The sequence below is a fragment of the Rhinatrema bivittatum genome, chromosome 4 (genome assembly GCF_901001135.1).
Source record: "Rhinatrema bivittatum chromosome 4, aRhiBiv1.1, whole genome shotgun sequence".
Classification (NCBI taxonomy): Eukaryota; Metazoa; Chordata; class Amphibia; order Gymnophiona; family Rhinatrematidae; genus Rhinatrema; species Rhinatrema bivittatum.
In genome coordinates this window covers 211,687,025-211,701,890 of record NC_042618.1, presented here as the reverse complement: position 1 = coordinate 211,701,890, position 14,866 = coordinate 211,687,025, and the positions used below count along the sequence as shown (strand labels likewise).

At 40.8% G+C, this 14,866-nt stretch overlaps 1 protein-coding gene across 2 annotated transcripts in view; it reads right to left on the bottom strand.

Annotated features, from left to right (window-relative positions):
* LOC115090489 (acylamino-acid-releasing enzyme-like) overlaps positions 1–14,866 on the bottom strand; it is a 157,656-nt gene that overhangs the window by 9,700 nt on the left and 133,090 nt on the right. For both annotated transcript variants that reach the window (XR_003856405.1, XM_029599658.1), the window contains exons 18-19: positions 14,485–14,573; positions 9,434–9,624 (exon numbers count right to left, since the gene is read on the bottom strand). Coding sequence is in view for 1 of the 2 variants with exons in the window: in XM_029599658.1 (XP_029455518.1) it covers positions 9,434–9,624; positions 14,485–14,573 (280 nt within the window). In the remaining variant the exon portion in view is untranslated. The remainder of the gene's footprint in view (positions 1–9,433; positions 9,625–14,484; positions 14,574–14,866) is intronic.

Here is a 14,866-nt window from a genome sequence, read left to right as displayed (position 1 = left end):
TGATGGGACAGCAGCTCGAGGTGTAACTGGTGAAGTGTTGATATTATTCTTGGACTGAGTTAGGAGTTTTGGGATCTTATTTTTAAAGTAGGTAGCCAGTTCTTCTGCTTTGCTTGCTGCTTTATCATCTGGTATGGATGTCAAAGCGGGTTTAGTGAGTGATGATACCAAAGAAAAAAGCGCCCTGGGGTCGAAGATGAAGTGGTGAATTTTTTGCGAGTAAAAGTTTCTTTTTGCTTGGAGAATGGATATTCTGTAAAGGTGCATCGTGGACTTGAATGCTGTGATGTTGGTAGATGTAGGGTTTTTCCGCCAGTGTTGTTCTTTTTTTCTGAGCTCTTGTTTTAAGGATTTTAGATTTGGTGTGTACCAAGGTTTTCTATTGTCCTTGTTTACTTGATGAGCTTTGGTGATAGTTGGGCATGTGGTATCGGCCACTTTTTTGGTAATGTTGTTCCATAATGTTGTTTCATATTTGGTGGGAACGTTCTAAAGTGCCAAATTTTTGGGATGATATAATAAGATTCATTAAGAGAATAACTAATCAAGAGATTTTCAAAATTCCCAGATACATTTTACTGAGTATCCTAGTTCCTGATGTACTGGGATTGACTCAAGGTTTAATACTTCATATTGTGCTAGCAGCTAGGCTATCCTTAGCGGCTTACTGGAAGAAAACTTTTTAAACATCTCTGGAGGTAATTAGAAAGAGATTGCATGATATTTATTTTTAGGTCACCTTATAGCTTTGAGACATGATAGGCTAGAGAAATTTAATAAGAAATGGGAACAGTGTATAAATTGGTTGAAAGTAAAACAATCCTGACTTTGCATTTTATTATTTTATTATTTGTGTTATACTCCTTTGTCTAAATAAATCTCTGCTTCAGGTAAGACAATTATATCCCAAAAAAAATCCCACCCTATAATGTGTTCAATAATTATTACATAAATATAAACCAGTTTTATTTAAAAAAAAATTTAATGGGATATGGTAAGTTTCATACATATTCTGATGCATGCCTCCACAGCCTTGCTTCAGTTTTCATGTAAATGTAATCATGAATTTACCACCCTCCCACACTCTTTTTTTATTGAATTAATTCTTCTATTTTTTATATTTTTTTTGTGTATTATAAAATTTTTTTAAAGCGTAACCCTCTTTGCTGTATCCATTGTGCCTTTGTTAAATTTCTCTTTGATCAACAATGTCTCTGTCAGTATGACTGGTCCGATCGATTGAACTCCTGAACAGTTAAACAATCCAATGAAATTTACTTGCGGTTCACTTAGATATGTAATCGATAGAGATGTGAATCGTGTGTCATATCGTCTTAATGATCAGATTCGGCTGGGGGGGGGGGAAGAATCTGATCGTTAAGATATGTGAATTGGAATCGTTTCCGATTCCAATTCACATCGCTCATTTTTTTTTAAGTGAGGCCCGCGCCGCTAAAAAAAACAAACCCACCCGACCCTTTAAATCGACCCCCCCAAAACCTTTTAAAATTACCTGGTGGTCCAGGGGGGGCCTCGGGGAGAGATCCAGGGGGGCCTCGGGGAGAGGAGAGATCCAGGGGGGCCCTACTAGGGCTGATGAGTAAAGGTGGCCGGCACCATCTTTAAAGATGGCGCCGGCCAGCCAGTGCTCCTACCATGTGACAGGGGCCGGCCAATGGCACGGATACCCTGTCACATGGTAAGGGCAAAGGTGCATCGGCGCCATTTTATTTTTAGAACAGCTGATGCCTGGGAACGGGAAATCTCTTCCCGAGGCCCCCCTGCATCTCTCCCCGAGGCCCCCCCTGGACCACCAGGTAATTTTAAAAGGTTTTTGGGGGGTCGGGAGGGTCGGGAGGGGGGGTCGATTTAAAGGGTCGGGTGGGTTTTTTTTTTTAGCGGCGCGGGCCTCACTTAAAAAAAAAGGGTCGGGAGGGTGGGGGGTCGATTTAAAGGGTCGGGTGGGTTTTTTTTTTTTAGCGGCGCGGGCCTCACTTAAAAAAAAAGGGTCGGGAGGGTGGGGGGTCGATTTAAAGGGTCGGGTGGGGTTGTTTTTTTTTTTATCGGGCCATCGGCGCCATTTTAATTAGTGGCAGCCAAAATGGCGCCGATGGCCCGAGAGTGAGAGATCGCGCTGGGACCCCCCCCACTAGACCACCAGGTAACTTAACATTTTGGGGGGGTTCAGGAGGGTGGGGGAGGGTAAGGAATTGGTTTTAAAGGGTCAGGGTGGGTTTAGGGGTTGTTTTGGTGTGCCGGTTTTCCCGCCCTCCCCCAAATAATTCCTGTGCCCTATTTAACGATACAATACAAATGCCCCTGACGATAAATCGGGGGCATTTGTATTGTATCGTGCACTCTAATGATTTTGGACAATTTTAAAATTATCTGACGATAATTTTAATCGTTCAAAAACGATTCACATCCCTAGTAATTGATGATACAAGAACCTCTCCTCATATCCTCTTTCTTAATGTCCAAAGAAATCTCTTTCTTTATTTGTTCAATTATTCCACATGGTTTTAACTTACATTTTACAGCCCCGTCCAATACCCGTTATCCCTTCATCTGCAGCCGGTTATATTTTCTGCTGAACGCTTTGGCTACTTACGGGATCCCTCGACTATTGTTGTTCAGATTACATGCATTTGCACCAGGATGTTCAACTCCTTTTAACCAATAGGATTACAATTTAGAGGTCTACCAAACGCTTATCTTATATTTTATGTAACGCCAACCGATTTACTTCGACCTCTAGTTCCAATTTGAACTTTCAATATCCCGAAAAACACTTATCTTTCATGTTCTCCCAACACGGCCATGTTTCGAAAAGACAACCTTTTCTTCATCAGGGGAGTCCACATCTATTCTTTACTCCTCGCTGTTGGGTAATTCAACTGTGAATAAATGGCATTTCTTCTCCAACTCGCTTTCGAGCTGTTCTTTTTAAATTGGTCAGCAGATCGAATATCTACCAATGGAAAGTCTTACATCATACGTCAGTCATTCTCTACCATTCCCTTTAAACCTACGTAAGGTCTCGAAGCATATTACAACAGTGACGCCCACTCGATTTCCTCATTCAGCCCAAATGGAACCACAGTGTTCAATTTAAAAATCCAATGCTGTTCACAATAGTTCAGACTTCTCTTCTGATCTCCACCTCGTGGATTCACTTCCACGGTATCTATAATTGTCCATTTTAATTGATCAAACTGATGGCCTTGATTCACACAATGGTCCACTATTGGAGCTTCCAAAGTTTTGGTCCTGAGTTTTGACCTGTGTTCAGGAGTTCAATCGATCGAACCAGTCATACTGACAGAGACATTGTTGATGAAAGAAAACATTTAACAAAGGCACAATGGATACAGCAAAGAGGGTTTCGCTTTAAAATTTTTTTTATAATACACAAAAAAAAATATAAAAAATAGAAGAATTAATTCAATAAAAAAAGAGTGTGGGAGGGTGGTAAGTTCATGATTACATTTACATGAAAACTGAAGCAAGGCCGTGGAGGCATGCATCAGAATATGTATGAAACTTACCACATCCCATTAAAATTTTTTAAAAAATAAAACTGGTTTATATTTATGTAATAATTATTGAACACATTATAGGGTGGGATTTTTATGGGATACAATACTCCTTTGTCTGACACTTGATATTTGCCGAAAGGGGAGGGGGTGGGGTAGGGACGAATAAAATGAAATTGTACCATAAACCATTTTATTTGCATATTTTTTGTTATTATGGTTAATGAAATATTATCATTCCTAACTACATTCATTAACCGGTCTTTAGAAGAGGGAGTAATGCCTCAGTTCAAGAAAGTGAATTCTTTTTCACTCAATGCACAATTAAGCTCTGGAATTTGTTGCCAGAGGATGTGGTTAGTGCAGTTAGTGTAGCTGGGTTTAAAAAAGGTTTGGATAAGTTCTTGGAGGAGAAGTCCATTAACTGCTATTAATCAAATTGTCATAGGGAATGGCCTCTGCTATTACTGGCATCAATAGCAAGGGATCTTCTTAGTGTCTGGGTACTTGCCAGGTTCTTGTGGCCTGGTTTGGCCTCTGTTGGAAACAAGATGCTGGGCTTGATGGACCCTTGGTCTGATCCAGCATGGCAATTTCTTATGTTCTTATGTCCTATCTTGAAGGGTCCCCATTTACCCCCAATGGATCAGCGAGATCATCCCATTACAACTCTCCCTTCCTTGAGTAAGATAATTGAGAGAATGGTATTGGCTCAATTAATGGATTATATTGAGGATAATCAGATTTTATATGAGCGTCAATCTGGGTTTAGGAAAGGTCAGGGAACGGAGCCATTGTTAGTCTCTGTCTTGGACTATGTGTTACACATAAGTTAGATCAGAGGCAGGATGTGATAATTGTACTACCTGATATATCCTCTGCCTTTGACTCTTTGTTGCATAAGATATTAAGTCAACGGTTAGAAGAGGTGGGGATTGGGGAGGTGTAGTTTCTGGATGGCTTTCTTCATTTTTGGAGGACCATTGTCAACAAGTATGCACTAATAGCACTAGTTCTTTATGGACCTTGGTGGTGACCAGGATCCCCCAAGGTTCTTCTCTGTCGCCTATTCTTTTTCATTTTTATCTTCTTCCGCTCTGCTGTATGTTACAAGATTTGGATGTATTTTTCATGGCATATGCAGTTGACCTTCCAGGTTAAGGGGAATGTAAGCGAAGTCTTTTCCCAAATACAAATTGTATTAAAAAAGTGAACAATTGGATGCACCAGAACTGTATAATGTTATATGTTTCCACAACTGAGATCCTCTGCATCTCTCGGAACACTGTTGATAGTCTACCTCCCCATATAGTTTTAGAGGATCAGGCCCTTCCCATTAAATCTAGGGTAAAAAATGTGGGAGTATTAATAGACAATGAGTTCTTTCGAGAACAGTTGCAGGCAGCTCTGTGTACTGATTTTTATAAACTTCGGAAATTGCGTCGATTAAATTATGTTTAGATAAGAATGCTTTTAGGGTAGTGATACAGCATTTGTTTTTTCGGCCTTGGATTACTGTAATGCCTTTACGTGGGTTTACCAAGTTGTCATCTTAGGGCATTGCAATTAGTATTAAATGCTGCCGCATGACTGCTGATGGGGGTTCTCTTAAGATGCCATATAGCCCCAGTGCCGAAATCTTTGCACTGGCTTCTAATTAATCAGAGAATTAAACTTAAAGTTTTATCATTGACTTTTAGGGCTAAAAGTGGCAATGCTAAATAAGCCCTTATGTTTACAGAATGCCTTTTTGTTATCAGCTCCATGTTTTATGATGTTTTTTATTTGTTTTATTGTGTATGTGATGATGTAAACTACCTAGAACAGTGGTCTGGTAATTGGCGGGTTATAAACTGTTATAAATAAAAAAAATTAATAAACAAACTTTAAATTAAAAAAAAAATTTTCAAATGAACAAAAGGTGACATTACTAAGAAATATATAGAGTAGTGTGACTGCCATAAGTGAATCATAAAAGACATTTGAGTGATAAGAGGAAGGGATGAGGGGGATTTTATGGGTGATCAGTGCATTCAAGTGGATTAACATGGGAGCCAAACTACTTTGAGATCATCAGAGAGTATCATCCTGAGATCTTTCAACTAGCTGATGCTCATCAGTTTCTCACCTCCCATCATGTGCCACTCCCTCTGATTTCTGCACCTCAAATGCATGACTTGCCATTTGTCACTCTTTTACATTAAATCCAGCAGCTTGTTAGACAGAAATCATGACAGATAAATGTCATCAATTTATTTGTTTACATGACTTGAGAATTAGATCAAGGGAGTATACTGGAGGTAGTTTACTTGAATTTCAGCAAAGACATTTGATACTGTCCCACATAGGAGGCTCATGAATAAACTGAGTAGCCTGGGAAAGGGTCCATGATGGCTGGATTAGAAATTGCTGAAACTGCTGAAGTGATAGACAACAGAGATTAAAATAGTGATCCCATTTTAGCATTTGAAAATTCACATGACTCCAGAGGACAATGAAAACAAATTAGCAGTGGCGCAGTCCCCCTCCAACAATCACGCCACTCTGACCCACCACCCTCTCCAGTCAATCCTCTCTCTCAATCCCTATCTCCTCCAGATGACCTCTTCTCTCAACCTCTGCCCCTCTAACTGAGCACATCTTACAAGCCCCAGCTTTTCTCTCTTCTCACCCCATCCAACCCTTTTCATATCATCCCTCCTGATCCTCTCTCACCTCCCAACCATTTCATAACCCCAACTGATCTTCATTCATCCCTACCCTTTCACTTCTATAGCCCCTAATTGATCCTCTGTTATCCTCTCCCTCTCACTCCATTGTCCATCTCCCCTCTCTCTCATATCCCTCCCAATTGATCCCCTCTCACCCGCGGTTCCTCTCTTACATATCCCAGTTGATCTTCTGCTATTTTCCACCCCCCTCACTCTTCACAGCCAATCCCTCTCTAGCTGATTCAACCCTCGAACCCCTTCTGATATGATCCCTCCCTTCAAACAGCCCCACTTCTAAACAGCTCCCTGGTCAGGATCAGGGCAATATTTTATTTATGACCCCGGGACAAAAGTGGATGACAACTGGTAGGAAGAGAGAGCAGGTTGCTGACAGGGGCAGTATTTTTCTCTTGGATAGATTCAGTAGTGGGTGAGGAGTGAGGAGCAGTGGAAATCTCCCTGTGCACCCTCAAACCCTTCTGTGATCTGCAAGTGGCAGCAGCATTAGGAACGAAAGTCAGCAGTGAGCCTGTGAGCCAGTGCAAGCTTACAGATCCTGCAGTGGTTCTGATCTCTTCTCATTCAGAGCTTCCTATTTCTACTGAATCTCATGCAAAGGCAGAGCCTTGAGGGTGTGCTGGCTCAAAGGCCTCATGCTGACTTCCACTACTAATGCTGCTGCTGGTGCCTGAAGAAATTTGCCCTCTAAGGTACTTGTGACCCCATTTGGGTTCCCAACCCTGTTTGGGATGGAAGGCACTGTGAGGCATGGTGATTAGTGGAGTGTTTGAGGGACCAGTCTTTGTAGAGAGGTTAGAAGGAAAAGTCTGCACTAAGACCTGCTACACTCTTGGGGGAGTTGACAGAAAGATTAGCAAACAAACAAAGCTCTAGGAAGCATTGCTTGCTTGGCAGTTAAGATTCAATGCAAAAATATGCAGTCATGCATTTGGGGTGCAAAAAATCCAAGGACACAGTAAACAATGAGAGGTGAAAAACTGATGTCCACCGACCAGTAGAGAGACTTCAGGGTGATTGTGTTTAATGATCTCAAAGTACTGAAAGTGTGATAAGGGGCCAGAGGGATGATAGGATGCATAGGGATAGGCATAACCAGCAGAAAAAAAGGGTGCTGGTGAGACTTCAACTACAATATTGTGTCCTGTTCTGGAGGCTGCTCCTCTGAAAGGATATAGATAGGAAGAGAGTGATCCAGAGGCGGCTACCAAAATGGTACAGGACCAATGCCAAAAGACCTATGGCATGAGAATTAGGCACCTAAATATTTGTACCGTAGAGGAGAGATGGTGGAAGGGGGCATGATAGAGGCATTCAAAGGGCTAATGCTTCCATTTTGCAAACTAGGCAAACTTGCCTAGAGTGCCAAGATCTTGGGGATGGCAAAATCCTGCCAGCATGAGGTCTAGAGTGGTGCTGGTACCAGAGTCAATACCAACAAAGAAGGGAGTGCTGCGCTGGAGCCACTGCCGCCAGTAGGAGGGAGTGCTGTGCTGGAGCTGCCGCCAGTGGTTAAATTGGTGGGGAGCGAATGACTGAAGGTTCGCCTAGGGTTCCAAATATTTCTGTACCAGCCCTGGGCATTCAAATACATCAAAAATATAAATCAAGCGCAAAGAAGCAAACCTATTCAGAAGAAAGCATGCTGTAAATCAAAAGGTCACAGTATGATGCTTCGGCGCACAGAGATGGGGGTCTGCAGGCTAAGAAGCAACTATGCTTACTTCAGATCTAAGAAATAACAAGCATGGAAAATAAGAATGGAAGAAAAGATTTTAGTGGAAAAAAGATTTGTAAAGTTCTGTGGACCTGCTATAAAAATCCTGGTAAAAATGATATTGCTGCCTTTTATCTGATGTTGGGGCTGATGCAATACCATGCACAGCGGCTAGTGCACTGCTTAACATGCGATTGGACGTGTGTCCATAATCCCCGATGCAATATGGGGATTAGTACGTCCAAAACATATGTCCAAATCACCGCGTAGCAAATAGCGCTCATCACATGTAAATTCCATGTAGATGAAGCTATTAGCTAATCCCCACAATGCAAAAGATTTCCCACACGTCCAATGTGCCCATTGAATTGTGGCAAATTTATGCCAGCCCAGGGCTGGCATAAAGGTATACCATGCTGAAAAGCGCATTGAAAAAAGAGAAAACTCCTGCTTTCTGTGATTCCTCCTAATAGTATCGTAGTGATACTACTTAGGAGGAACCAAATAAAGCAGATTTAGTTGGGAAAAGAAAAAAGTTCTGGATGCCCAGTATACACTGTCCAGGCCTTGTATCTTGTGCTTGTCTATGCCGGTAGCAGGAGAAAACGGACACTCGTAGACTGAGAATCCATTTTCCCAACCCGCATGACAGCCACCTCTCCTGGGCACCAGATGCCGAGGAGGCGCTAGGGATGCACAAATATTCCCTAGCACCTCCTTTTTTGCACGACCCCTAATTTAAATATTGCATCGCGCGCCCAGGAGAGGTGGCTGTCGTGCGGATTAGGAAAATGGGTGCTCAACACTGACTGCCTGTTTTCTGTGGACAAATATTGCATTGGCCCCATAGTGTGCTGCCAAAAATTCTCACACTTTTCTTTTTTTTTTTTAGCATTTCTGTCACAGACTTTTCCACATGAGAGATTTTTGCCCAAATGTTCCACTTGGTACATTACTGCTCTCTGAATGCCTTGCTCTGCTTGTTGTATTGGTTGTTTGCCTTCTGTATTAAATTAGAGAAGAGGCTGGGCTGTATGGAGCCTGGTAACACCAAACACAGAGACCAAATAGCAGCAGAGTCTCATGACAAAGCCTTTGACTGATCACAAGCAATCTTACAGCTGTCAGAATAGAGTCACCCATTCTCTTTGGGATGGGATGTCTCTTTATCAGATATAGTCCCCTTTCACTATCTCTAATATGTGACTGATCCTTATTAGAAACAGCCAATCCTTAGTAGAAATAGCTAAAGAGACATTCTGATAAGGATCAGTCACATTCCTGACTGGTGAAACAGCTAAAGCGAGACTCACCTGTCAGAAATGTGACAGTTTCTTATAAATAGAAGACCAATAATCCTGCTATTGGGGCTATTATTTCCTCACAATGTATACCTATACTCAATATTCAATATTGAGTTTCTTATAAATAACATCTAAAGAGACACTCACCAATCAGGGATGTCACTGCTCCCTATCAGAGAGACATAGTTGACTGCAGGGTTTCTCACAGCACAGACTTTGTACATCCCTGGAAACTGGCCAATCAGGTGGCAGCACAGGAACCCACCATGTGACCCACCAAACAAAGCCAGTCTTGCAGGGTCCAGTGGCTCTGTCTTCAGTGCCTGCTCCACACAAAACTACAAAGACAAAGAGAAAAGAAAACCATAATCACAGTCTACAATGTTCTGTAAAATATTGTGGTTACTGTGTTAATCCACTTTGTAACATAGAAATTAAGGTCAACTAACAATTTAGAAACATAGAAACACAGAAAAATGTCAGAAAAAGACCGTATGGCCCATCCAGTCTGCCCATCCACCCAATTAATTTAATATTATAATTCTCATTACTTCTTTAGAGATCCCTGTATTTATCCCATGCTTCTTGAATTCAGATACTGTTTTTGTCTCTACCACCTCCACTGGAAGGCTACTGAATGCATTCACCACCCTCTCTGTAAAGAAATATTTCCTAAGATTACTCCTGAGTCTATCCCCTTTCACTCTCATCTCATGACCCCTTCCTTGTTCTAGAGCCTCCTTTCCATTGAAAGAAGCTCGTTTCCTGTGCATGAAAACCTTTGAGATATTTAAATGTCTCTATTATATCTTGCCTTTCCTCTAGGGTGTACATGTTTAGATCTGTAAGTCTATCTCCATATACTTTAGAATGAAGATCAATGACCATTTTAATAGCCACTGTCTTGACCAGTTCCATCCTGTATATAGGTCTCACCAGGGACCTATATAGAGGCAATATCACCTCCCATTTTTCTGCTGACCATTCCTCTCCCTGCAGAGGCAAGCATCTTTCTGGCTTAGCCATTGCTTTATCCACTTGTTTGGTCACCTTAAGATCATCAGACACAATCATGAGGAAAGTGTCCAGAGAGGGTCCCTTGTCAAAAGTACCTGCTGCCAGCATGTACTGATTTGCTGTTGACTGTGTCTGTGATTTTATTCTAGAACTATATTTTTCTGGCAGTAAAATTTTCTGGTAGTTCCCAAATTTTCTGGTAGTTCCCAATATACTGAGATGAACTTAATTAGTTTTGTAAACCTGGTTTCAGTATATAATACATAAGTAACCCTCAGAATGGGGCACACAAAAATGTGAGAGGTTCTGACAACTGAGAGAGCTGAGTTACCAGTTGAGGATTCAGTCTCAACTGCATCAAATAGATGGTATAGTGGACCCGGACCTAGAGGTGAAGGGTGAAAATATCTGAGCTAAGGATTCAGTTTCAACTGCAACAAGCAGATGATATAGTGGACCCGGACCTAGAGGTGAAGGGTGAAAATATCTGAGCTAAGGATTCAGTTTCAAGTGCAACAAGCAGATGATATAGTGGACCCGGACCTAGAGGTGAAGGGTGAGAATATCTGAGCTAGACGGAAACCCAAACCACATAGATTTAGGGCGCTGGAGAGTCTAAGTAAACTGGTAGAGGTATTGGCAAATTGATGGTTCCAAGTATACACAAAAGTATTTTCAGAAGTAGAGTACACACATACTTTATAAATACCTGGTTCCATATTTAATTCTGGGCTATGATACGCACATTATTATAATTATTTTATGTGTTCTGAAACATATGCAGTATTTTATAAACTGTTGTTCCTGCCACATAGTTTATAAAATACTAATATAAATCTCCACAGGTCCACTTTATGGCAGACAGTTTCGAAAGTTAGGCTCTTAATCGTGGAACACATTTTATCTGGACTTCCAAGATTATATTTTTAAACAGTCTCCATTCCTCATGCAAGCTTTTAACCCTTGTAAATGCCCCACTTCCTTTTAACTAGTGTCCTCATTTTATCATTGTCTCCCCTTTTTGAAGTTATATGTTACCACAGTATTTTTATTTTCTAATCTCCAATGATTATTTCATATTTGACTGTATTTATAATTACTATAGCAAGGCAACTCTATCACCATTACCCCTTGCACCATAAGAGCATAAGATATGCCAAGCTGGGTAAGATCAAAGATGCATTGAGCTTAGCATTCTGTCTTTGACAGTGACTATTTTGGGTCATTAAGAAATATCCAGCAGATTCCAAAGAGTAGATTCAATTTTTTGCTGCTCACTCCCAGGGATAAGAGGTAGCAGTCCCTGAGTCTACCTGGCTAATAACTGTATGTGGACTTTTGCTTCAGGAACTTGTCCAGACTTCTTTTAAACTCAGCTATGCTAGATGCCTGGACTACATTCTCCACCAATACATTCCACAGCTTAATTGTGCTTTGAGTGAAAACAATTATTTCTCCAAATTGTTTTAAATCTGCTACCTACTAGTTTCATGGAGTACCCCCTACTGCTAGTACTATTTTAAAGAGCAAATAACCATTCCTTATTTACTTGTTCAACCCCACTCATGATTTTATATTCCTCTGTCATATCCCCTCTCAGTTAATTCTCCAAACTGAAGAGCCCTAACCTGTTTAGCCTTTGTTCATAAGGGAGTCATTCTAGCCCTTTTATAATTGCTGCTGCCCTTCTCAGTATTTTTCTTAGTTCTGCTATATTTTTTGTTAGATAAGGCAACCAGAAGTGCACACAGTACTCAAGGCACTGTTGCCCCAGAGATCTAGAGGGAGTCATTACAATATTCTCAGTTTTATTCTCCTATAGAGAGAGTTGGATTTACTCCATGGGATATTATTAGGAAAATTTCAGCAATGGGAGGTAATTTAAGGAATGTGTTCACTTAGGAGTGACAGGTAGGTCCATGCCTTAAAGGGTCAGACAGAAAACGGGAGTATAAATGGTGACCCTAGGAGTCATTGGAGAGAATCAAAGGATTTTTTTTTTTTTTTAGTCTTCTACCTGACCTTGTGGCCAGATAAGTTGAATTTTTATTTAAAGTTAGTCATAATTTATTTATTTATTTATAACTTTTATATACCGAGTTTCAATTAACAGGATTAATTACCACTTTGGTTTACATTATAACTTGCAAAAAAACAACAGTGACAAATAATAATAATAAAAATAATATAGATTGCTTTCTTTCTGACATTTAATCTTCTGCATTTCTGTTTTTTTCATGGTTTGAAATCTTTACATATTTTCCAAGTCAGAGATATTGCTAGTCTATATTAAGTAACTGTGTGTGTTAATTAAAAAAAAAGTTAAGGGCCAATACCTTCTAGGTCTGATAACCCCCTACAATGCACTATGAGTCATCAAGAACTTTTTAATCAGCATTAAATTAAGGTGCATAGGTGCATTTACAGAGACACACACCTCTCTCTATATTTTTCCGAGCTATAAATATTGCTAGTCTGTACTAAGTAAACATATCTGTTAATTAAAAAAGGTTAGTATCTACAAGAGTTGTTTGTATAGATAGTCAATGCAATTACAGAAGAAAGTAGAGACTCCAATATCAATGCTGTCTTCCATCTGGGGACCAATGACCTTGCTAGATATGGTATCCTTGCAGTGCAGAAAGACTTTCAAAATCTAGGGAAGAAGATTAGACACATGGCAAAGTCATCGCCTTTTTGGAAATATTACCTGTTCACGGAAAAGCGAAGGAAAAGGTGCACAAACTTCAAACCTTTTCCATTGGAGAGCAGACAGTAGAACTAGGGGTCACAAAATGAAACTCCAGGGGAGACGACTCAGGACCAACATCAGAAAATATTTCTTCATGGAGAGGGTGGTGGATGCCTGGAATGCCCTTCCAGAAGAGGCAGCGAGGACAAAAACAGTCAAAGAATTCAAAGGGGCATGGGATAAACACTGTGGATTCCTAAAGACTAAAGGATGGAAATGAAGAAAAGGGTGCATGGGGGTAGGTCTTAGGTCATAATAGGTCATAGGTCTTAGGTCTTAGTTTCTTAATCTACTACCCTTTTTAAGCCTTTCCATCCAGCTGTTTAAGCTTCCAAGTTTTGAAGTCCTTGTTAAATGTAACTTTGTTTCTCCTGTTCATAATTGGACAGCCAACACAGTTATTACCCTTAACAGAAACATGGGGTAACCTGCACAAAGCAACAGTTATTACTATAAGAAATTTGCTGGACAGGCTGGATGGACCATTTGCTCTTTTTGTGCCGCCATTACTATGTTTCAGACAGGCTTTGTCCAAGGAGCCAGTAAGAAGCAGCCAAGGGGCTGTGGCTCTCATTGGGCTCGGGGAGGAGCGAAAGTTGGTTCTGTCTTATTTTTTCCCAATCTTGGAATCCCAGGATGTCCAGGTCCAAGCTGGGTTGCAGATTCCAAAGAAGAAGGAAGAAAGAAAGATCGGACAAAGAAGCTGATACAGGCATCTGTGAGTAATTTGGGGAACAAGAGGAAGATTCTCTAGAATTCTTTTGGAGCTGAAGAGTCAAATACCTTCTGAGAATAGTGCAAGATTACAGTGTTTTTTTTAATAATACTTCAGTTATATAAAGAATTGCATCTGCTTTTAAGTGAGTCTTGAGATTCAAAGAACTGTTTCATGTTTTTGTAATCTGGACTGTCTACTTTTATGTACCTACTGAACTTTTGATTTGAGGAGTAAACTCTTTTTGTTTGGCACACAGAGAGTGATTCCCTTTAGGGCCCTACAGGTTTATCCTGTCCCCATCACAGAATCCAAATGTCCTCAGAATTGTAATAAGTGGATGAGTGCTCAACAGTGTCTGGAATTGCGACCCCCTTCCCAAGGGGAAGGTTACACTCCGGTGGTTTCCAAACGACATTATATATGCTTTTTTCACCATCACCACACACTAAGCTGAGGGATTTCAATGTTTTGTCCACAATGACCAAGATCCCTTTTCTGGCTGATTGGTCCTAACACGCAATCCAGTGGGGTGTACCTATGATTAGGCTTATTTTTGACTATGTGTAGCAGTACTATAAATCCCACAATGTATTAGGATCTTTCCAGAGATTGGGTCATTTAGCAGCTTAATACCCCAAGACAAGCCAGGGCCTGTTCTTCTAGGGACCTTGCATAGGAGGAGAAAGAAGTGAAACATGAAGGAATTCCAACCTGTACATCCTGGACGTCTTGCTCCCCAACTCTGCCAAGGAGCAACTCAATGCTGTCCTGTCCAAAGCCCGTAGAGCCTCTGTAATTCACTGTGGAGACAAATTCACATTAAGGGGACTGGTGTACACAATGAAACTGGTCAGACACAACTATGGATGCCAAGATACATGTTGCCGACACAGGCACCAAGAAACATGTCACATACAACCAGAGATGCTAAAGACTTGTCACACATAGCTAAGAATGCAAAGATAGCTGCTGTGCATAGTCACAGACATGAAGATACCAGTTGTGTACAGCCACACTTGCTGAGATACAAGTTGAATACAGACATGCATGCAAACAATACATGTCAACAGAGCCATCAAATACTGAGTCACAT